Below are 24,366 nucleotides of genomic sequence, written 5' to 3'. Positions count from 1 at the left end.
ACATTCATGTGGTTTCTCTCCAGTGTGGGATATCTGCTATTGCCTTAGCTTATCCTTTTTACTAATTGCCTTGTCACATTCAGTGCGTTCATATGGTTCCTTCCTCGTATAGAGGTTCAAATGTTTATTTAGTGATGAGTTTGTGATTAACTTCTTTTTACATTGAGTAAATCTGGGTTCTCACCATTATCAGATTTCAAATGATATAGTAGTCAAGTCTTTGTACTGTATACCTTGTCATATTCAGTACACTGATGTGGCTTCTCCCGGTGGAAAATCATAGCTGAGAAAAGTCTTCCTTTTTTTTTAATAAATGACTTTCGATGGCACATAGGATGTCTCTTTGTTATGAATGCATTGTCTCATTCTGATCAGTGGTATGGTTTCCACCCTTTATGAACCTATCAATGTAAAAATGGTCCTCACTTTTCAATAAAGGCTGTGTTGGATTGAGCACATTGATATAATTTGCCCCGGTGTGAATTCATATGGTTTGTCTCCTGTGTGGGTTCTCTGATGTTGCAGTAGGTGTTTTTGCTAATTAATGCCTTGTTAAACCAATTACAAGCATATGGTTACCCCCATGTGCATTTTCTGATATAGTAGTAATAGGTGCTTTAAAGTGAATGTCCTGTCCTATTTAGTACATTCATAGGGATTTCCCCCAGTGCGGACTTAATGATACTGCATTAGGATGTTCTTTGCAACAAATGCCTTGTCACATCAAGTGTATTCATATTGTTTCTCCCCAGCGTGGACTTTCAGATGTAGCATTAGGCAGTCCTTTGAAAGAAACCCCCTCTCACAATCACTACATTCATATGGTTTCTCTCTAGGGTGGATTTTCCAATGTCGTATCAGCATGTGCTTTAGAGTGAATCACTTGTCACATTCAGCGCATTCATATGGTTTCTCTCCAGTGTGGGTTTTCTGATGTTGTACTAGCATGTGCTTTAGAGTGAATGCCTTTTCACATTCAGTACATTCATATGGTGTCTTTCCTATGTGGACTTTCAGATGTTGCATTAGGTGGGTCTTTCTCCTAAATGCTTTGCCACAATCAGTGCATTGATATGGTCTCTCCCCTGTGTGGGTTTTCTGATGTTCCCACAAGTGGTGTTTTCTACTGTATGCCTTGTCACATTCAGTGCATTCATATGGTTTCTCTCCAGTGTGGGTATTCTGATGTACCATTAAGTGCTGTTTTCTAAAGAATGCTTTGTCACACTCACTACATTCATAGGGTTTCTTCCCAGTATGGATTTCCCGATGATGTTCTAGCTGGTACTTTAGAGTGTATGCCTTGTCACATTCAGTACATTTATATGGTGTCTCTCCGGAGTGGACTTTCTGGTGTCGCCTTAGGCTTCCCTTTGCAAAAAATGCCTTGTCACATTCATTGCATTGATATTTCTTCCCAGTGTGGGTTTCCTGATGCTCCATTAACCGCTGTTTTGTAATAAATGCCTTCTCACATTCAGTGCAACCATATGGCTTATTTCCGGTGTGTCTCTTCTGATGTAGTATAAGCGTGTGCTTTGTAGTGAATGCCTTTCCACAGTCAGCGCAATCATATGGTTTCTCCCCAGTGTGAGTTTTCTGATGTTGCTTTAATTCCCCTTTTGTAACAAATATCTTCTCACATTCACTACAACCATATGGTTTCTCTCCCGAGTGAAATTTCTGATGTCGCAAGAGATGGGATTTTCTAAAGAATGCCTTCTCACATTCACTACAACCATATGGCTTCTCCCCGGTGTGGATTTTCTGATGTTGCAAGAGATAGCTTTTTGCAATGAAAGCCTGGTCACATTCACTACAAATATATGGTTTCTCCCCGGTGTGGATTTTCAGATGTTGCAAGAGATATCTTTCTGTAAAGAATGCCCCGTCACATTCAGTGCATTTATAAGGTTTCTCCCCAGTATGGAATTTCTGATGTACTATAAGGGCTCCCTTTGTAATGAAAGCCTTGTCACATTCCGTGCATGTATATGGTTTCTCCCCAGTGTGCAATCTCTGATGTCGTATTAGGGATGCACTTGTATTGAATGCCTTGTTACATTCTGTGCATTCATATGGTTTCTCTCCAGTGTGGACTCTCTGATGTCGTATTAGTTCTCTGTTAGTAATGAATGCCTTCTCACATTCACTACAACCGTAGGGTTTCTCTCCAGTGTGGATTTTCTGATGGTGCTTTAACAGAGCTTTTGTAACGAATGCCTTGTCACATTCAGAACATGCAAAAGGTTTCTCCCCACTGTGGACTGCATAATGTCGATGTAGCTCTCCCCTTGTACAGAATGCCTTGTTACATTCAGTGCATTTATATGGTTTCTCCCCTGTGTGGACTGTATGATGTCGCATTAACTCTTTTTTTGTAATGAATGGCTTGTTACATTCTGTACATTTATATGGTTTCTCTCCAGTGTGGATTTTCAGATGTCGCATTAGGGATTCCTTTTCAACGAATGCCTTGTCACATTCAGTACATTTATATGGCTTCTCTTCAGTATGCATTTTCAGATGTCGCATTAGAGATGTCTTTCCAACAAATGTCTTGTCACATTCTGTACATCTAAATGGTTTCTCCCCAGTGTGGATTTTCAGATGTTGCTTTAGATTTATCTTTGCAGCGAATGACCTGTCACATTCACTACAATGAAAGGGTTTCTCTCCAGTGTGGAATCTCTGATGCTGTTTTAACAGCTTTTTGCCAATGAATGCCTTGTCACATTCAGTACATTTAAATGGCTTCTCTCCAGTGTGGAATCTCTGATGTTGCTTTAACAGCTCTCTGCTAATGAATGCCTTGTCACATTCCGTACATTTATATGGCTTCTCTTCAGTATGCATTTTCAGATGTCGCATTAGAGAGTTCTTTCCAACAAATGTCTTGTCACATTCTGTACATTTAAATGGTTTCTCCCCAGTGTGGATTTTCAGATGTTGCTTTAGATTTACCTTTGCAGCGAATGACCTGTCACATTCACTACAATGAAAGGGTTTCTCTCCAGTGTGGAATCTCTGATGCTGTTTTAACAGCTTTTTGCCAATGAATGCCTTGTTACATTCAGTACATTTATATGGCTTCTCTCCAGTGTGGATTTTCAGATGTTGCATTAGGTTTGTCTTTGCAACAAATGACGTGTCACATTCACTACAATGAAAGGGTTTCTCTCCAGTGTGGAATTTCTGATGTTGCTTTAACAGCTCTATTCTACGGAATGCCTTCTCACATTCAGTACATTTATATGGCTTCTCTTCAGTGTGGATTTTCAGACATTGCATTAGGTTTGCCTTTGCAATGAATACCTTGTCACATTCTCCACATTCATATGATTTTTGCCCAATGTGCACGTTTTGCTGTCGTAATAGCTCTGCCTTTGGAATGAACGCTGGATTACATTCAGTAAGTTTGAAAGGTTTTCCCTCCCGATGGACAGTCTGATGTGACTGCAAGTTTCCCATTGTTATGAATATGTTTTCCTCAGCAGGGCATGCCTGATCTATCAGTAGGTGTCCTTTTGCATGCAATGCCTTCTAACATTCAGTCCATTCATATAACTTCTTTCTAGTGTCAATACTCTTTTCATTGAATGTCTGTCCACATTACTTACATTTATATGTTCTCAGTCTTGTGTGGGCTACCTTGTGTAACTTTAGACGGCCTTTGGCCCTGAATGTTTTATCTCATTGAGAATATTTATAGTCATTCCATTATATGAACCAAAGTCACATTAAATAAATATTGTCTTTCTTCAATGCTGATCTCATGTGCTCCTTATAGAAACTATAAAAATTGCTTTGAGAGCTTTAGTACATATAGAAAGTTCTCTATTCCATAGTGTCTCTCTGGTTAGTCTTTTAGAGTAGAGTATTTTTTTTACGCTGCTTGAGAGCGTAGAGTAAGAATTTTTTAATGATTAACAGGTCTTCTTGGGATAGGTTTCAATGCCCAACTTTGCCTTTAAAAATAGCCTTATGTCCTTTCCATCTTCCATTCTTAAAGCATTTCTTTCATCTGTAAAAAAAAAAAAAAAGCAAGTCAATAATAAATAAACTATAATTCTGATCTAATGTTATTCAGAAACCCTTATACTGCTCATTTATAACAAAGTGAAAGAAACTCTGATATACACTTAGTCTTCCCTGTTTTCAGTTTCTATTTGATGTGAACTGCAGATATGTCAGTATAAAAATCTGTGGTTATCAGTGTTTGGATATTTTTAAGCTGTGCAAATCCATTTTCACAGTTTCTATCTAGGGCTTTCAGAGACTTTTGGTGTTTTACTGTTTGTTTTGTGCATGGACGTTGCAGGATAAACAGCGTATTTGAGCTTCCCAGTGCTGTGGGTACTCCATGGAACATACTAGTCATTTGGATTACTTTTGCCCAGGAGCACCCTTGACCAGAGGGTAAACCACTAGATTCACTCACTAGTACAGTACATGTTTGCAGAAGCACAACATGACCAGCTCCTCACCAAGACCTGCCCTTCTGAAAACACAAAGTATGAAACATATATCAAGGGTGACTAAGCACTGGGCTTCATTTTATCATGCAAGCAACCACTCTACAGAGAGTAAAAGATGTTGCTTACATGTACCATAATGAATTGGGAAGGACTAGGGCAGTCCTGCCACAACCAGTGTACAACTGCACCCCTTGTCAATCTTTTGAGCATATGGTGGTTATGGTTTGTTCTACGCTAGTCTTTACAGTCTGGCACTGGGTTAGTGTTCTACATCCACAGAGATTTCCTTGGTTCTTAGCTTTAAGCCTTGGATTCTACATGATAACATTTCTGCTGAAACATTTAAAAACAAAAATACAGACAACAGAGAAAGGTAGACTATTCTAAAAGTTGCAGGAATATTGAATTTTGTAAAGAGTAATTTCTGTAGATCAAAGGTTCCTTAACCCCTTCTCTGCTAGCCCCCCCCCCTCCCACCCCCTGTGCAAAGCCTTTTCTTTGGCTATTTGGGGTAGTTCGCACTTACACCCCATAACCGTTTGTCCCTGTATGGTATCCATTCCAAATTTGCATCCTATTTTTCCAACATACTGCGGATTCTAACGGTATCAGGGGTTTGTGGATTCCACTGAAGGGGACTGAGAATTCAGCCACATTACAGCTACATTTTGGGTTTTTGGGGAAAAATTAGGAAAAGGTGCTGCAGAGGAAAGCATCTGTTTTTCCCCTGCAAATGGCATCAATGAAGGGTTTGCGGTGCTAGAATCACCATCTTCTCAGCTTTCTGCAACAAGTAAAATTGAATAAAAAACAGATATTTCAACACTGATTTGGCACTTTATTGGCACATGGCCCATTTTAACTATTTTTTGTGCTTTCAACCTCCTTCTAGTTAGTGGTAGAAATGCTTGTGAAATCCATAGTTGATCCCGGAAAGCTATATATTTCTGAAAAGTAGTCACAATCCTGAATTCAGCAAGGGGTCACCTGTGAAGATCCTTAAAGGTTTTCCTATAGAAAGTAGCAGTTGAAATAAACAAATAGTAAAATAGATTTTTAAATAACCTGCCATTTGTGCATTTCATTTTCCTCTGTGACTTCTTCCAACTATGCCAGATTTTTTAAAGCAATACACCATCACATTCACTGGACCCTTCTGGTTGCAGGGATATACAGAGATTGTAGGTTCACCAAGAATCCGAGGTACTCAGAGCCAATAACTGAGCTGCACATTGCAATGTTTGTATTATGTACCAGGTATACAGCAATTCATTTGGTAAAATATAAAGAGTGCAAAATAGGTATAAAGGAAAACTATGTCTTTCCGAAATGGACATTAGATATGGAGTTTAGGAGCAGTTCGTATTTGCACATCCCTGAATTGATGGACGCACATACTATTATGTGAATTAGAGAGAATTTCTTAAAATGACTTCTTTCTTACAACCGTCTGACATTTGAAATGCACAAATGCAGAGGAAGACAATTGTTAATAACACTTGTTCAACTATTCCATGTTCCCGTAAGTCTCCTGATACAAATGGTACCTCACTTGTGTGGCTAGGCCTAGTGCCCAAGATAGGAAACGTCCCAAAACAAAAAATGGACGCATCACATTATTCCATTGAAAACTAACCCTTTTTAGCAAAGTGCCTAGCTGTGAATATTGAGCCCTACCTCAGCCGGCACCTAGATAAACCTAGCCAACCTGTCCATTTTTTAAAACAAGACACCAAGTGGAATCCAGAATTGGGTATCTTGTGTGGCTCTCACCAGGTTATTTTACCCAGAATCCCTTGCAAACTCTAAATTTATCTAAAAAAAACACATTGTCGTCACATTTCTGTGATGGAAAGTTCTGGATTCTGAGGGGAGCCACACACTTTCTTCCACCCAGCATTCCCCCAAGGCTTCTGATCAAAATTGTACCTCACATGTCTGGGTAAGCCTAGTGCCTGTGACAAAAATCGGACCAAAAGGCAGTGTGAAACATCACTTTTTTTCCACTGAAAACTGACCCTTTTTTTACAATGTACCTAGCTGTGAATTTTGGGCCATAGCTCAGCCAGAAACTAGGGAAACCTAGCAAACCTGTACATTTTTGAAAACTAGACACCTAGGAGAATCCAGAATGGGTGACTTGTGTGGCTCTCACCAGGTTCTGTTCCAGAATCCCTTGCAATCTTCAAAATTTGTCTCAAAAAACATTTTCCTCACATTTCTGTAATGGAATGTTCTTGAATCTGCAGCGAGCCACCAACTTCCTTCCAACTGCCATTCCCTCACGTCTCCCGATAAAATGGTACCCCACTTGTCAAGGTGGGCCTAGCGCCCGTGACAGGGAAGGGTCCAAAACGTATTGTTGAGACATCAAAATTTTCTATCACAAAACAACCTGGTTTTGCAAGGGGTGCACCTGCGTTTTTGGTCCCGGGCTCGGCGCACATTTAGGGAAACCTACCAAACCCAGACATGTCTGAAAACTAGACACCCGGGGGAGCCCAGGGAGGTGTGGCTTGCGTAAATCTCCCCCAATATTTTCTTACCCATAATCCTCTGCAAACCGAAAATATAGCTAAAAATTATATTTTCCTCACGTTTCAGTGTGGGTTCTCCATGCCGGAACACATTTCCTACCACCCAGCTTTCTCCTTGGTCTCCCAATAAAAATGATACCTCAGTTATATGGGTGGGCCAAGTGCCTGCACCAGGGAAGGGCCAAAAATTTGTGGAGTTTGAGGTGGAACCAAACTGGATCCAAAAGGACAGTTTTTAAAAATACTTTTTAGGCTGACTCTACTTTGGGTACCCACACAAGAAAGGTATCATTTATCGGGAGACTGAGGGGAACGCTGAGTGGTAGGAAATGCCAGCGCAATGATCCCACACAGAAATGTAAGGAAAATATGATTTATTTAGTTAAATTTGAGGTTTGCAGTGGATTCTGTGAAAGAAAACGTTGGGGATCCATGCAAGTCACACCTCCCTCGAATCCCCTGGAGGTCTAGTTTTCAGAAATGTCTGGGATAGGTAGTTTTCCCTAGATGGTCGCAGAGCCCTAGACCAAAAACAAAGGTGCCCCCTTGCAAAACCAGGTCATTCTGTGAAAGATAATTTTGATGTCTCCAGATTGTGGGCATATAATTGTAGATCTAGAAAACTAAATTAGCACTTGTTCTGAGCTGCATTACTAATAGCTGTAAACTCAGGAATCTGATTTGAAATTCTGTATTCTGTACTGCACTGTTGTATTTTAAAAAAAGGCAATAAGCAAAAGTGTTAAATAAACACGTTTTGGGCCCTTCCCTTTCACGGGCACTTGGTCCACCCACACAAGTGAATATAATTTTTATCAGGAGATCTGAGGGATTGCTGGGTGGTCGGAAGTTTGTGCTGGGCCAGTGATCCTACAACTCTCCCGTGCAGAAATGTGATTTATTAGCTACATTTGAGATTTGCAGGGGATTCTGAGTAAGAAACGTCGAGGGATCCATGCAAACCAGACTTGCTTGGCCATCTCCTGGTGTCTAATTTTCTGAAGTGTCTGAGCTTGGCAAGTTTCCCTAGATGGCTGTCAAGCCGGGGTACAAAAACGCAGGTGCCCCTCTTGTAAAAACAGGTTGTTCTGTGATAGATAATTTTGATGCCTCCACAATACATTTTGGACTCTTTCCTGTCGCGGTCACTTGGTCCACCCACGCAAGTGAGGTAGCACTTTTTTTTGGTTCTCACAGACATCTTTTAATATATTATTTTATTAGTTTCTCAATGAATTGTATTTTATAATCATTATTATCATGATAAAACTTACATGGAGTGACAGGATGATTTCCCAGTTGGTTTGTTTAAACATTTTCTTACACCCCCACCTTCCTAGTTGCTCATGTTTTGTTGCAGTTAAATGTTTTTACTTCTATTAATAGAGATGCGGCAGTGGCGGCTGGCAGAGAACGGGGATATGAGAGCAGGTGGAAAAATAAAACTATAAAAAAAATCTACCTCTTCACAGCCGCCGTTTGAGTTCTGTCATTGCTTCTGTTCCTGGTGAGTCCCGGAAACAGGAAGCATACAGGCTCCCCATAGCCAATCACAACGCTGCAATGCAGCGTTGTGATTAGCCTGAACGGCATAGTTCAGCTCTCAGATGGGAACTTGGAGCCTGTGCATGTTACCCACAAGGCTGTGCATTACAGCTAGGTGGGGAACATGCAAAGTGTGCATGACTGTTTGGTCGGCCCAACAGAAATGCGCACTTGTGACCCCAGCCCTGCCTTGCTCTAACCAAGCCCCGTAGCTACAAAAATATAAAATGTTAATAGAAAAGTTATTATCATTTTATTTTCCCTTTTTTCATTGCTCCAGAAGCTATGGGTGACCATATCCGCTTTAGCGGTGGAGCCACACTAGTAATGTGGCGATGTCGCAGCACTCTTCGGTGCTGGCAGATGTAGTACTAGGTTAAGTATTCTTGTGTCCATCCTTTCAGTGCCACATTGTGACAGAGTGTCCTGATGTTTGTGCTAAGCATAGTAGCTCCTTGTCCAGGTTTGTTAGTGAGACTCTTTTTGCCACTTTTTGTGTTATACTTCCTCAATGTTGGCTCAACCCCATTTCGTAGGTCTAACAGCATCTGTCTACATGCCACCAAGTGATCTTTCATTCGATCCCACATGCTTCATCCTTACTTCTTCGACCACTGCCCACTCAGACATATCTCGCAGCCACTCTGCATAATCGGGTGGGTGTGCGTTCATCCATTTAATGGCGATCCGGCCTTTCAGGATCACTGACATAATATCGACAGACACTATATCGACCAACCATAATATCGGGTCAAAAATATTGATTACACTAATATCAACAGACTATACTTATTTAAAAAAAATACACAAATATCGAGAACAACATATCGTCATACACTTACATCGATATCAGTATAATCAAACACAAAAATATAGTTATAAGAAATATCGAACATGTTTAAAAAAGATACAAGTCTTCAATAATATTGATTACCACAATATAGACACAAATATTATTGTTATAAAAATTATATCAACATGTTAAAAACATTTATAAAGATACAAAATTTACTCAAAATAATATATACTTATTAATAAACACACACAGCACACAAAAGAAATCAATAAAAACAAATTTTAAAGACATTTAAAAAATAATAAAATATTTTAAATACACACAATTATTTACTATTTAAATATTATACCTAAATAAAAAGCACATATTATTTATAATCGAAAACAATATAATTCACATATAATATACTAAATTACTTTAAAATAAAAAAAATGCAATAAATGAAGCTTAATTAGCGTTTTCCATATATGGAAAGCAACCACCAAATCAATTAAAACAATAAATATCAACCAATGAAATATACACACTATTTAAATAAACCAATGAAATTAAAAGAACAATTAATTAAACACTATATAAACACACGAAAATTAAGCATTATTTTACACTTCAAACACAAAAGAAAGAAGAAGGAGAAACTCTGCCGGATTGCTACCAGAACACTGGACTACATTAGAGAAAACTCTGTTTCCTGCTCCACAAACTAAGGAAAATAACACTTAGAAACTAATACTACTGCTAATCTTCTAAAAGCACCATTTTCAGAAATAAAATAATTAATATATTTTTTTTTTAATTTATATCTCCTCTACAGATAATTCTGAAGACATTCATACACCCACAGAACATTGTGAAAAATGAACTTGCAAATAAAGTAAGTATCAAACTGAAATAAATTAAAACAATTTGGTAAAATACCCAACTGCAGACCAACTTAATCCCCAACCCCCCACGCCCCACTTAATACACAGTTAAACAAAATTATTAAAATTACTTTTTTTTACCAACAGGAATCTCAGCAAGATGACTAAAGGCAAACAGTAAAGAAAACCCATCATCATTTAAAACGACTTGAAATTCAACGCTGTAAGTATAAAACTGACAATGTATAGATTTCAGAAAATAAAACAGTACAGGAATATTTTTAGTAATTTGTATATACATTTTTCTTAGCATTTAAAACATCACAATGACTGAAGGCGCCCAATTCATAACTTGATAAAAAGGACAATTTTTACTATGTTATATGGGGTATATGTACACCCATGAAAAGCAAACAGGAGACAAAGTCAACTGGAAATGTAGTAAATAATATTCTAACAAATGTTATGGGAGGGCTGCAACAAAGGAAACAACTCTACAATATGCTAGGGAGCATAACCACCCCCCTAACATTGCTGAAATTGAAGTTAGAAATGCTTTAAAAGAAGCTAGCACTAAATCAGAAAAATCTACAACAGAAATACTTAAAGAAATGCTCCTCAGAATCCCACAACATGCAACTGGCCGAATGCCCACCATTTTGTCCCTAAAAATAACAATAGCTAGAACTAAAAAAGCTAATACCCCCACCATACCTGTCCCAAAAACATTTGCAGAAATAGAAATTCCCCCAGAACTCACAATTACCCATAATGAAGAACACTTTCTTCATTAAGATAACAAATCAACTGACAAAAGAATAATAATATTTGGAACTGCTACTAATTTACAAAAACTCCAACCCTGTGAGACTTGGATGATGGATGGGACTATTAAAATGTCCCAAACCATTTTATAAGTTATATGCTATACATGCACCCTATCAAAATACAAACATCACTTTTCTATATGCTTTATTACCAAATAAGCAAAACTCTGCCTATATTGAACTATTAACAAAAATTAAACAAGAAACCAATAATTATTTTCCCCAAAAAATAATCATTGACTTTGAACAGCCAATGATACAAACAATACTAAAAACCTACCCTCACACAGCAATTCAGGGTTGCTATTATCATTTTAATCAATGTATTTGGGGACACCTCCAAAAATCCACACTAAGGGCCCGATTCCGATCCCGCTTGGAAACCATTCCGATCGACACAGACCGGGAATGTATTCTGACCGACACGTACACGCGATGTACGAGCGGCGGAGTACGATGCAATTTGTGTCAAATACAACCGATTCGCACGGAGCACAATACGGACGACTGACAAGTATGGGAATCATGCCGGAAAAGAGTCCGATGCGACTGACTCGTACGCGAACGCTGCAACATAGCTTAACGTGAATGGGACAGACTTGGAACTACCCCGCAAATGCTGATAAAAGCATACGTTGCGGTCAACTGAACGTCTCCGTCATGTTCAACTAAACACAACAGAAACAGACAGAAAAAGGCAAAACAAGCATTGTCAAAGGCAAAAAAAGAATTCTAATATGTAAGATACACCCACAACTCCACCTACATAAAGGACAACATCCTTACCATGATCCTTTGCAAATTCAACAGAATTGCCAGCAGATACCACCAGTACACTGCACTAAGACATGCACTCAAAACCACCCACCACACAAACTGGACACCACTAGCACCTATCAAATACCACACTCACAAACACACACCTTTACTCATACTCCCTCACCCTCAATTTCACACCCACCCACACATCCATCTCCACCACCACTCATCACCATGCCCCCAAAGAAGAATCCAAAGTTCACAGACAGTGAGTTGGAAGTCATGGTAGATGAAATTCTCAGAGTAGAGCCACAGTTATTTGGCACATTGGTCCAACATACCCCCCCTGTCCCAGAAAACCAAGATGTGGGAGAGGATTGTCAACAAGGTGAATGCACAAGCACCTTGCCTGCGCACAATGGATGACATCAGAACAGGTACTATGCTGTGCGAAGGAAGGTCAAGAAGCTCATTGGCAGAGACCGTGCACTGAGCCAGCGGACAGGCGGTGGCCCTCCTGCAAAACCTACCCACTTCAATTCCTGGGAGGAGAAGGTGCGGGCCATCCTTCCACCGGAGGGCATCCATGGATTTTCAGGAGTACCTGAGTCTGGTGAATACATAACCAACTAGCTAAAATTGTGACCCAATACACACCCACAGACATCACTCTCAAGGAGACAGTGATACCAATCACAGTTAGCAAAGCCATATCAACATTAAGCAAATGATCCTGTGATGTGTATGTCACTCACAGAAACAAAATACCAGCAATTCAGGGTAATATGTAACTCTTTCATAACATGTACAAACTTACTAACAAACACAACAAGGATTTGGCCTCAAAACACCAACCACCACTGGCAGCCATCTTCCCAGAATTGTTACACTCACTCACAGGGAAGCTGATTCACAGGAAGGAAGGTTTGGATGGCTGGGAGGGTGGGTGTAGCCAAAAGCATGATGGGAGTCGTAGTCACAGCCAACAGTCCTCCTCCAAAATGGCACAACAACCACACATTAAACCATGCTCAGCTCACAGGGAGTGGAAATGTACTGCCAAGATGGATGACCTTCCGTGACAGTGAGTCATACTTTATGTTCAAGATGTCAGACTGTGGTGCCAGGTGTTTGTGCACAACTCCCAACAGGGCCTTGTGCTCCCCACTCCAGAGCCCAGAGTCTGAGATCCTGCCAATACTTTTCCACTCCCTGTGAGCTGAGCATGGTTCAAGATGTGATTGTTGGGCCATGTGGGAGGAGGACTGTTGGCTGTGACTACCGTTCCCATCGTGCTTTTGGCTACACCCACCTTCCTTACTGTGACTGCTTCCCTGTGAGTGAGTGAAACGCTGCTGGCAAGATGCCTGACAGTGATGTCCTGGTGTTTGTTTGAGCAGTACTCCCAACAGGGCCTCGTGCTCCCCACACCAGAGGCCAACATGGTTCATGGGGAACATGGTTCATGGGGGCCTATTTGGGTTGTGGGGGAGGAGTGCTAGCTCTGACTACATCTACCAGCAGGCCCTCTCACACACACACTGCTCCCACCAACACCAAACCCCACACCTGTGACTATGCACAACATGAGAGTCAAGGTAAATCTAGTCCTAAGATGCCGGACACTGGGCTCTGGTGTGAGTTGCACCAGTCCATGATGGGATATCTGATCAAATTTAGATTATAACCAACAACACACCTACAATGTAACAGCAAAGCACACCATATAAAAATAATTAAGAACTTAGCACTAACTCACAGCAATGTGATCCAAACACCAGTCACATACAGCAGCCATCTTGTTTGCAAACATTCACCCACAGGAAAGCAGAGTCACAGGAAGGGAGGTTGGGATTGCTGGGAAGGTGGGCGTAGACAAAGGCATGATGGAAGTCGTAGTAACAGCCAACAGTCCTCCTCCCACATGGCCCATCAAGCCCACCTTGAACTATGCTCAGCTCACAGGGAGTGGAATAGTACTGCCAAGATGGCTGACACTGGGCTGTGGTGTGGGGAGCACAAGGTCCTGTTGGGAGTTGTGCTCACACAAACACCAGGACACCACTGTCAGACATCTTGAATGTAAACTTTGACTCCCTGTAATGGAAGCATGGTTCATGGGGCCTTATCTGGGCTGTGGGGGAGGAAGGGGTTCCTCAATTACTTCAACTACTATCAAGGCCTGCCCTACACACACCTTCTCATCCAGAGCAAATGGCACTCTTGGGACTAGTCAGTCCATGACAGTGAAAGTAAATGTACCGGCAAGAAGGCAGACACATGGGCCTTATGTATGAATTGGCCACAAGTCACACCAAGGCTCTGGCCCTCTCAAACACGTTCACACTCTCGGCCATCTTAACTGTACATCTCCACTCACTGTCTGTGGATGCATTGTCCCAGGGATGGCCCCTCGGCTGGCTGTGAAGGTGTGTGGAGTACAGGACTAGTGGTGAGATGCAGACATAGCACACATCAATACACACACACACAAAGCACCATATACATCATTGACAAGGGATATCTGACAGTTAATGGAATGGCCACAGAAAGGTAGCTGGCACTGTTGCATGGTGTCATTTACAAAAAGAGCTGATGTGAGCTGCATTCAACTCCTACATCATGCAGCGTTGTAAGCATCCTTGGCACTATACTCCCCTCACTGTCATTGACACTTTCAACACAAGGAGTAATCTGGACTGGGTGGGAGGAGGGGTTCAACTTACAGCAGCATAACCCAAGCACACAAACCTCTGGACCTCACAGTTATGCGCATGGAAAAGCAAGAAAGCAGCCTTGGTTACCTCATCTGTCCATGGAGGACAAGGACAATATAAATGACGTTATCACGCACAAAGCTCAGCAGCCACACCATTTGCTACAGAAACACAATCACGTGTGCAATGAGATGAGAACTAGTAACACATAACAAAATAGATCTGAAATTGTCACACACATACAGGACTGTGACTATGTTGTTAGACACAGCAATGTGACTCAAAAAGACATGCACAAATGCCTGCACACGTGCACAAATCTTGCAACACATCGTAAGAGGAAGTGCACGCATGTCATTATAAAAGCACAAATGTGGTAAAGAACAACACACCTGTGTCAGGCACAGGGTGCCACTTGAGTTTCAATGGCTATGTACAGTCAAAGAATCAATAAATGAGCTGTTTATGCACAAAGCTCTACCTGCTCAGCAAAACGCATCTAGTAAAAATTACAAAGTTCTTAACCAATATAGGCCTCATGATGTACAATAGCAAATCAATCAATCAATCATAGTACTTATAAAGCGCGCTACACACCCGCAAGGGTCTCAAGGCGCTGAAGAGGGGGGGAGAGAGGGGTCTGCTGCTACTGCTCGAAGAGCCAGGTCTTGAGGAGCCTCCTGAAGGTGAGTAGGTCCTGGGTCTGCCGCAGGTGGGTGGGGAGGGAGTTCCAGGTCTTGGCCGTGATGTAGGTGAAGGATCTGCCACTGGCGGTGGTTCGTTGGATTTGGGGGACGGCGGCGAGCGTGAGGCTTGCAGAGCGGAGCTGACGGCGGGGGTGTAGAAGTTGAGTCTGCTGTTAGGGAAATTAGTCCGGAGTTATGGAGCGCTTTGTGTGCGTGGGTGAGGAGTTTGAAGGTGATCCTCTTGTTGACAGGGAGCCAGTGCAGGTCTCTTAGGTGGGGGGTGATGTGGCTGCGACGTGGGAGGTTGAGGATCAGGCAGGCTGAGGCGTTCTGAATGCGTTGTAGTCGCTGTAGGTGTTTGGTTGGGATTCCAGCGTAGAGTGCGTTGCCGTAGTCCAGCCGGCTGCTTACGAGGGCTTGGGTCACCGTTTTCTGGTTTCGATCGGGATCCTCTTGTAGATCCTGCGAAGCATGCGGAGGGTGTTGAAGCAGGAGGAGGAGACGGCATTGACCTGCTTGGACATGGAGAGGGAGGAGTCGAGGATGAATCCCAAGTTGCGTGCGTGGTCCGTGGGTGTCAGTGCTGTTCCTAGTGTAGTTGGCCACTAGGAGTCGTCCCAGGCAGACGGGGTAGGGCCGAGGATGAGGACTTCCGTCTTATCCGAAATCAGCTTCAGGCGGCAGCTCCTCATCCACTCGGCGACGGCCTTCATACCCTCAAGGAGGTTGGTTTTGGCGGTGTGCGGGTCCTTGGTGAGGGAGAGGATGAGCTGCGTATCGTCGGCGTAGGAGATGATGTTCAGGTCGTGTTGGCGGGCCACTTGTGTGAGGGGGGCCATGTAGATGTTGAATAGTGTCGGGCTGAGGGATGAGCCTTGGGGAACGCGGCATATGAGGTTGGTTGCTTCGCCTCTGTAGGGTGGGAGGCGGACTCTCTGGGTTCTACCAGTGAGGAAGGAGGAGGTCCAGTCCAGGGCTTTATCCCGAATTCCGGCTTCTTGGAGGCGCGTTCTTAGTGTGCGATGGCAGACCGTGTCGAAGGCGGCTGACAGGTCCAGGAGGATGAGGGCAGAGGTTTCGCCGTTGTCTAGTTGGCGTTGGATGTCGTCTGTGGCGGCGATGAGGGCTGTCTCGGTGCTGTGGTTCTGTAATGTGTGAGATCCGTTGACCTGTGCAAACCACAACATACATTGTGTTTTTCTTCTACCCACAGGGTCTGCTGGGGACACTGCAGGACCAGAACAAGAATCCCAGTCCCAGACTCTGGTTGACCCTGAGCTCTCCAGTGTGGAAGTCTCAGTCCTCTTCAGACGACGATGAACGACCTGGCCCCTCTGGTGTGGATCAGCATGCAGCACCAGCAGCTGTAACTTCAGCAGCCCCTGCGACCACTCCCGCAACATCTGCCAACACCCAGATGACCTCTACCAACACGGACAGACCAAGGCAAGAAAACACCAACAGCACAGCTACATAGGGCACTCTGGAGTTGGTGGACAACAACACCAGTGTCAACAATGAACGAGACTTCAGTGTTGTCTGTGTCTGCCAGGGCAGGTCCTGCTGGTGTGGGTAGGGGTGGTGTGAGGGTCCGCAGGGTGAGGTCACATCCTGAAGATGGTGCTGCTGATCAAGATGACCCACAGTTAAGACGTATTAGCTTTGTTATGTTCTTTGATGCACTGTTAGAAATGGGGGTCTCTAGTTGGCAATGGCTGGCCACTGTCCAAGTAGGGACCCTTCTTCCTAAATCAGAGTAAGCGGGCTACACCCTTTGACAACCCCTGCTCAACCCTGTGGTAACATAGCAGGAGCAGCTAGGCTTATCTCAGAGGCAGTGTGTGAAGCATTTATGACCATACACAGTAACACAGTGAAAAACACTACAAAGGGACACCACACAGGTAGTTATAAAATATAAGTATTTTATATATAGCACAAGACCAATAACAGTAAAAAGCCACAATACTAGAAAATAGGGTAACTCTTGAAATGCTGCAAAAATAGTTCAAAGTGTGCAAAGAGGAGTTCAGTTCAAGGCAGTGGTCTCTGCGACCCTTTTACTCACAAAATACCTAGATTCTGTAGCAAAGCAACCAAAATGTCGCTAAGGAGCTGTAGCGATGATTTTCCTCACACGTGACCAGCGATGCGTTGAATCCTTGCCGCAAGGGAGGATGATGCGCCGAGCCTGCTGCGTGTGCGATCTTGTTGCGATGAAAAGAAATCCTGATGCCATGCGATGAAAATGGCGGACGCCCGGCGTCCGCGCTGCGGTGTCGTGAAGCGATGAACTCGATGCGATGACCTTTGGTTAGCGAGCACTTGGAGGCCTGCAAACGTGCGATGCGATGATCTTTGGGTTAGCGAGCCTTTGGCAGCCCGCAAATGTGCAATGCAGTAATCTTGAGGTTAGCGAGCATTTGGCAGCCCGCAAACGTGCGATGGGATGATCTTCGGGTTAGAGAGCATTTGGCAGCCCGCAAACGTGTGATGCAATGATCTCCGGCAGCGAGCACTCAGCGGCAGCAGCGCGAGGATTTTTCTTACGCTCTTCAGCTGCGGCGACTCGCAAAACGGGCATTAGCGACGATTTTCAGCACTCTCTTCTCTGTAGTAGAACTAGAGGCCCTGGAAATCCCAGGAGCCTCACTTGCAGATAGAAATCCTCGCTGGGAGGAATCAGGAGGCTGGTGGTGGAATCTGATGTGCCTGAAACTCCAGCAGGAGGCTAGCTCTCTTCTAGCCCTTGGGTGATTGCTTTAGCAAGTTGAAATAAAAGTTCTCTTCAAAAGACCTTTTCCTCTTCTTCCAAGTCCCGTGAAAACTACTGCAGGCCAGTCCAAGAAATAGCACACAAGCACAAGGACAGTCCTCTCCTGCAGATTCCTTCAGTTACACGGACAGAGGTTCTTCTTGTTGTCCAGGAGCAATACAAATTGTAGGGGTTTCAGCACAGATATTTATACCCCAAAAGTTTTTATTCTCAGAAGCTACAAGTCACTGAACCCAGCCAGAACCAGTTCTGCCTAGTCCTGGAGCACTTTGTTTACCAGGCTACATCCTTCCTTTCAGAGTGCAGGGCAGAGACATCAGACGCAGCACAGGAGGTGGAGCCAGCATTGTGGAGGGAAGGCACAGCCCTATTCAGGTCCCAGGTGCAACTCCTCCCACCCATCTAGATGCAGATCTCTCTATTCACCACTGGGACACCTCACCCTGTCTCCTGGAATTCCCCAGCCCTGTCACTCCAGAACCAGACAGCCAATACACATAACAGCAGAGCACACTGGAAGGCTTAGGCAAGAAAATACCTACTTTCTTAAAAGTGGTATTTTCAAACACAGAATATACAAATAAACTTCACTAAAATATGTATTTTAATATTCTGAGCTCAGGCATACTAAATTCGTTTTTCTACCATGTTCTTTGGGTCAGTTAGGACTATAGAATGTAATAGTCAAACCTCCCATTCTGGCCTATGGAGAACAGGTAGCCTTACAGTAGTGAAAAACGAAATTGGGTGTAATTCACTACCAGGACATGCTACACACAGCAGGGCATGTCCTACCTTACACATACAATGCACCCTACTATAGGGGTGACTCACATGATGCTAAGGGAAGGTTCAGGGGCTGGGAAGTGGGTGCACTTCACAGCCAAAATGGCAGTTCTGGACTGCACACAGACTCTGCAGTGGCAGGTCTGAGACACACTTTACAAGCTGCTTCTGTGGGTGGCAAAAACCAGCGCTGCAGGCCCACCAGCAGCATTTGGTCTGTCAGCCCTGGGCACACACCGGCCACGCTACTCGGGACTAACAGGTAAAGCAAGTAAGCCAATCATGGATATACCAATTCACATATCATATTTACACAGGGAGAGCATATGCACTTTAGCACTGATCAGCAGTGGTAAATGCCCAGAGTCATAAAGCCAACAAAAACAGGTTAGAACAAATCCAGGAGGAAAGCAAAAAGCTTGGGGATGACCCTGCCAAAAGGGCCATTTCCAACATGTACCCTTTATAATTGTTTCGTTTGTTATGTATTTGACGCTTGTATATTCCTGATCATCTTCCCTCCCTAATTGTGAAGCGCTCTGATATCCCTTGGGATCATTTTCGCGCTATGTAAAACTTTATAAATAAAATAAATACAATTATAAATACAAACCGATAATGCACCGGAGTCTTTGGCCAGGTAGTTGGGATCCTGAAGGATAAGCAAAATAAGCAGGCTGCCCATTATGCCAAAATGGACTCCCACATGTCCAGAATGGACTCACACATGTCCAGGATGGAGACCCACATGTCCAGGATGGAGTCCAAAATGGATGGCCTCACTGCGGTGCACAGGGTCATACTCACATGCCTCCGACAGATTAATGACAACATGACCACACCTCCCTGTGTGCCCACTACATCTGTTACTAATACATCTGGAACTGTCACAGGGAGGGATGAGAACTCTGGCGGAGAGTCCCCTGCACTGCAGCAGCCTGCACCTGAGGGTCCCCTCAAAAGAAGAAGAGGGGTCGTCCGAAGAAGGACAAATGAGAGACAGATGGCCATGCATACCCCCCAGGAAGTGAAAAAATGCTCCTCATAACCTTCATTGTGTGCAAAGTGTTCACCTTGTTGACTGTAACTGAACTCTTCCATATGGGATGGAGGGTCTAAGTTGGATCAATGATTCAAATGACTGTGGACTTGGCTCTGAACATTTTATCTACTAGCACTAATAACTACTCTGTGAACTCTGGAATTCTATCACTTGGTACAGCATGATCAATTACTTGTACTATTTCACACATGCATCGTAATTAAATCAAATTCACGCAATACTTGCCTATGCTGTGAATTAAACACTGTTTGTGACATAGAGATAATGACCTGAAAAACAAATACTTTGCAGGAAAACAAGTACAGCAATTAAAACATAGTCTTGTGAGTATTTGTGATGTGACAGATATGAGAGATACACACAAGGTCAACACAACACAAAAATCACATGGCATACATACTCATTGCCTCCACTATTGTAAACTGAAAAGACACTTCAATACACAAACACTAAACATGTTCAGATAAAGTAGAAATCAGGCCACAGGTACAGTATGCAAATAAATGTTGGATGTGTGTATACAGACGAGGCACACCTCAATGTGGAGCACAGGTTTATTACACAGTCACAACATGTTGCCTCAATAACAGCTGCAAGCTAACCACAGTGACAATAAGCACAAATTAACCAAGAGGGACCACAATATTAGTCACTGGGTGTGTGGCACCGCTTCCAGTTTCCAAAAGTCGCATTCTATAACAGCATTGTGTGTTTTGGAGGTCACATGTCAGCAGACAACAGCCAAAGTACCCTGTGAAGGAGAGACATAGAACAGACTTTACATACCTACATTTCTGCATACATCTCCAATAGACATTCCATATACAAGTCTTCTGATTTGTGAACACAAGCTAGGACTCATGTCAACACTGTACTGGTAAACATACTAACTCAATGGACACATCACTTCAAGAATCATGTCAAGTAGCATGCACCAACATGTATGCATAGATATTGCACTGCAGACACATATCACACAAAGAAAAAGCTTAGTGAACTCATCACTGTATACTCACAATCATGAGAAAAAGTTGTTGATGAGCTGTCTCCAAACATCTTCCTTCCCCTCATCATCACTGGCAACATGACCCAGGGCTGGATCCTCCCCTGCTGGAGGCTGCAGGTCACCGTCATCTTGGATGAGAGGTAGCTCATTCCTCACTGCCAGGTTGAGTAGCAAGCAACACACAATGATGATCTTGCACACCTTTTCTGGTGAATATTGTAGAGTCCCTCCAGTGTGGTCCAGGCTGCGAAATCTTGTTTTCAGTAGTCCATGTGTCCGCTCTATCGCTCGCCTGGTCCACCCATGTGCCTCATTAAAACGTAACTCAGCAGGGGTAACAGGGTTCCTGAGTGTTGTCAGCAACCACGGCATGTTGGGGTATCCGGAGTCACCTAAATTGAAACAAAAATACATGTGTCTGAAAAGAGGGTACAACCTGACATACAAACAACACACAACATAAACAGACATTACACACCAACAAGCCAGGCACGCTGATTTGGCAGCTGTGACATCATTTGTGGGATCTATTCCTCATGATGTATGCGTCGTGTGCTGATCCTGGGAAACGTGCACAGACATGTGAGATTGTCATGTTAGGCAGACATACCACCAGGGCATTAATGGAATGAAAATGCTTCTGACTCCTGTATGTTTGTTCATTTGCCTGTGGTGGGACCAAAGCCACATGTGTACCATCAATGGAGCCAATGACAAGTGACATTCTTCCCAAAGCATATAAGTCACTCTTGATGTCAGCAAATTGTCGTGGTGTTGGGAATTTGATGTACCAGTTCAGAAAATGCAACATTCCCTCAAAAAACTCTCACAGCACATGGATAAACATTGTGACATCCCACCAGCAGTAGCCACAGTGTAATGGAAGGTTCCTGTGGCAAAGAAATGTAGGGCTGCCATCACCTTCGGGGTCAGCACAGTTGAATATGGGCATCCAGGAAGCAAATGTGGGGTCAACTCCTCAATGAGTGGTCTGGTGAAGCGGTAATGTTGGATGCTGTCGCGTTCAATGATGGTCTCTAGGTGGGGGAAGGGTCTGTGGACAGCTGGTCTCCTGCGGTACATAGGTGGCAAAGGAACATTATCATTTCCCTTTCAAATGTGGCAATTAACATACTAAATATATGCAACATCAAAGCAAGACTCAATGAAGTCAGGTATGTACTGCTGAGCATTGACACAAATGCTAACTATGTGGCCCTCACAGAACATTTCATGTCCTGTGGTGCTACAACAAGTGCAATTCAGGGCTGTGACCAGTCAATAGTGTCTGTCACAGTCCCTCTTAACAAACATCACACCTCAGTTACGAGCAAAGATAGATGTGTGGAACAACTGACACGTGTTGGAAAGGCACACACACAGGGATCATGTAATGCCACATCAACACTGTCATGATGTAACGTCTGACATACATGTACCATCACACACATGGAAACACACATGATGTGTATCACATTTTGTTTGCATGACAAACAGGTATGTCTGTGACAGAAAGACACAACAGCAAACCACATGCCAAACACAGATTGATGTCTTAAAGTGTTTTTCATCAACAACACAAACAATAGAGTGTGTGCGTTGCACAATACTCAGATACTGTGGATTCACCCAAAAATACTGCATCCAAAGCACTTTGTAACACACAGTCCATTACCGTGTTTATTCTGGGTGTATGTAACTTGTGATTACACAATTGGCCCCTGGAACTGTGTCCATGCCTAGGACGGTGATCTGTAAAGTTGTCACACACAGTTGTGATGTGCATCACAAACAATGGATTTGGTCCCCAAGAAGGTTGGCTCATCAAGGGAGTGTGAGCTAGGAAGAGCTCTGTCCAAAATGACATGTGAAGCTATGTATCCACACATGTCATGAAGCAAGACTGTCTGACAGGCTTATTGATTGGTATAGGGCACCTGAGCCAAAGCCAAAATACTGTAGATTGCATCCTTTGGTTGTTGACTGTAATGGGGACAGACACGGGTGAGTATTCAAAACATGCGGAGTACACTTCAAAACCAAGCCGGACGCACACATTGGCTGTTGATTGGAATGGGGACAGAAGCGGGTGAGTATTCAAAAGAGGCGCCGTACACTTCAAAACCAAGCCGGACACACACATTGTCTATTGGTCGTCATGGGGACAGATGCGGGCGAGTATTCAAAAGACGCGGCGTACACTTCCAAACCAAGCCGGTTGCACACATTGTCTATTGGTTGTCATGGGGACAGGCGTGGGTGAGTATTCAAAAGACGCGTTGTACACTTGAAAACCAAGTCGGACGCACACATTGGCTATTGGTCATCATGGGGACAGACGTGGGTGAGTATTCAAAAGACGTGCGGCATACACTTCCAAACCAAGCCGGTCGCACACATTGGCTATTGGTCGTCATGGGGACAGACACGGTTTTGCTTTGGGTACGATTCGTGTGCAAACAAATTCGGTTGGATAACAACAACAATGTATCAAACTCAATAGTGTTATGATGCAGAATATTTGAATGACATGGTAGGCGTGTCCGATGCATGTCGTTTTATGGATTGGCCAAATTTGGATAATGCAAACGTCTTGGACCTATCTCTTTGGACCCATGGAACAGAATCCGCCTCAGCAGCACAGATATAAGGCTGTCTGTTCCCAAGAGACTTCACTTGCTTGCACTACATGCTACTTGCCTACATCTCAATCTACCACTGCTGCGGTCTCTGCATCCTCTGGGTCTGCAATGGCACGTACTGTGGAGAGGGCACCAGCTTTCACAGAGGAGGAGAACCAGGCCCTGCTGGACAGCCTCTTTCCACAGTACAGCAATCTGTATGGGAAACCAGGGGAGTAGGTGAGTGTTGATTGCATTGACTTTTCAATAGTCCATGTTTCCTAACAGGCGCTACTAGCATTGTGATCCCCAAGGGCAAGCATGCACACATAGTTATTATAAGTCTCACAGTGTGTAGATTCATGTTCTGGACAGGTACAGTGATGTAGAAGTGTATTTTGTGCAAAATATTTTCATGCACTGTTCTCATTTTGTTAAGGCAGCCTTGCACCCAGGACAACTGCCCCTGCTGATACTTGAACTACCTTAATACATTATCTGCCCTTCTAACAATGACCTATATGTCGAAGTGTGTGATGAACAAACATGCAGCATGTGTAGTAATGGTGTCAATATATCATCCTTACAGGTTGACGCCCATCAGAAGCAGGAAATTTGGCTGACCATCGTCCGGGCTGTGAGATCTGTGGGGGTCTTCAGATGCCGCATCCGCCACTGCCAGAAGAGGTGGCAGGACCTGGAAGATCGCAGGAGTCCAGCTGAAGCCGTCACCTCACAAAAGGGGTGGACGATGGACCCTGACCCCCGACATGCTCCGGATACTTCGGGTGGTCTTCCCTGACCTGGATGGGCAGTTAAAGGCCAGACAGGAGCAAGGAGGGGGTGAGTTTGTGCCATTTTGCTGAACTATGTCTGACATGCATGTTGCACTCCCTCAGTCTGGTA

The 24,366-nt window shown here is 43.6% G+C and overlaps 1 protein-coding gene across 3 annotated transcripts in view; it reads right to left on the bottom strand.

Moving 5' to 3' along the window:
• Positions 1–93: 93 nt before the first annotated feature.
• LOC146822505 (uncharacterized) overlaps positions 94–24,366 on the bottom strand; it is a 146,499-nt gene continuing 122,226 nt past the window's right edge. The window contains exons 4-6 of one of the 3 annotated variants that reach the window (XR_014963321.1): positions 21,761–21,911; positions 20,850–21,231; positions 20,383–20,584 (exon numbers count right to left, since the gene is read on the bottom strand). Coding sequence is in view for 1 of the 3 variants with exons in the window: in XM_085613614.1 (XP_085469740.1) it covers positions 880–3,471 (2,592 nt within the window). In the remaining 2 variants the exon portion in view is untranslated. Of the gene's footprint in view, positions 4,025–20,382; positions 20,585–20,849; positions 21,232–21,760; positions 21,912–24,366 lie in introns of those variants that run through there. The other 2 variants (XR_014963322.1, XM_085613614.1) reach the window with 2 other exon arrangements.

Source organism: Triturus cristatus, chromosome 6 (genome assembly GCF_964204655.1).
Source record: "Triturus cristatus chromosome 6, aTriCri1.1, whole genome shotgun sequence".
NCBI classification, from domain to species: domain Eukaryota; kingdom Metazoa; phylum Chordata; class Amphibia; order Caudata; family Salamandridae; genus Triturus; species Triturus cristatus.
The sequence above is the reverse complement of the archived record's forward strand: the minus strand, read 5'-3'. Positions and strand labels throughout refer to the sequence as shown.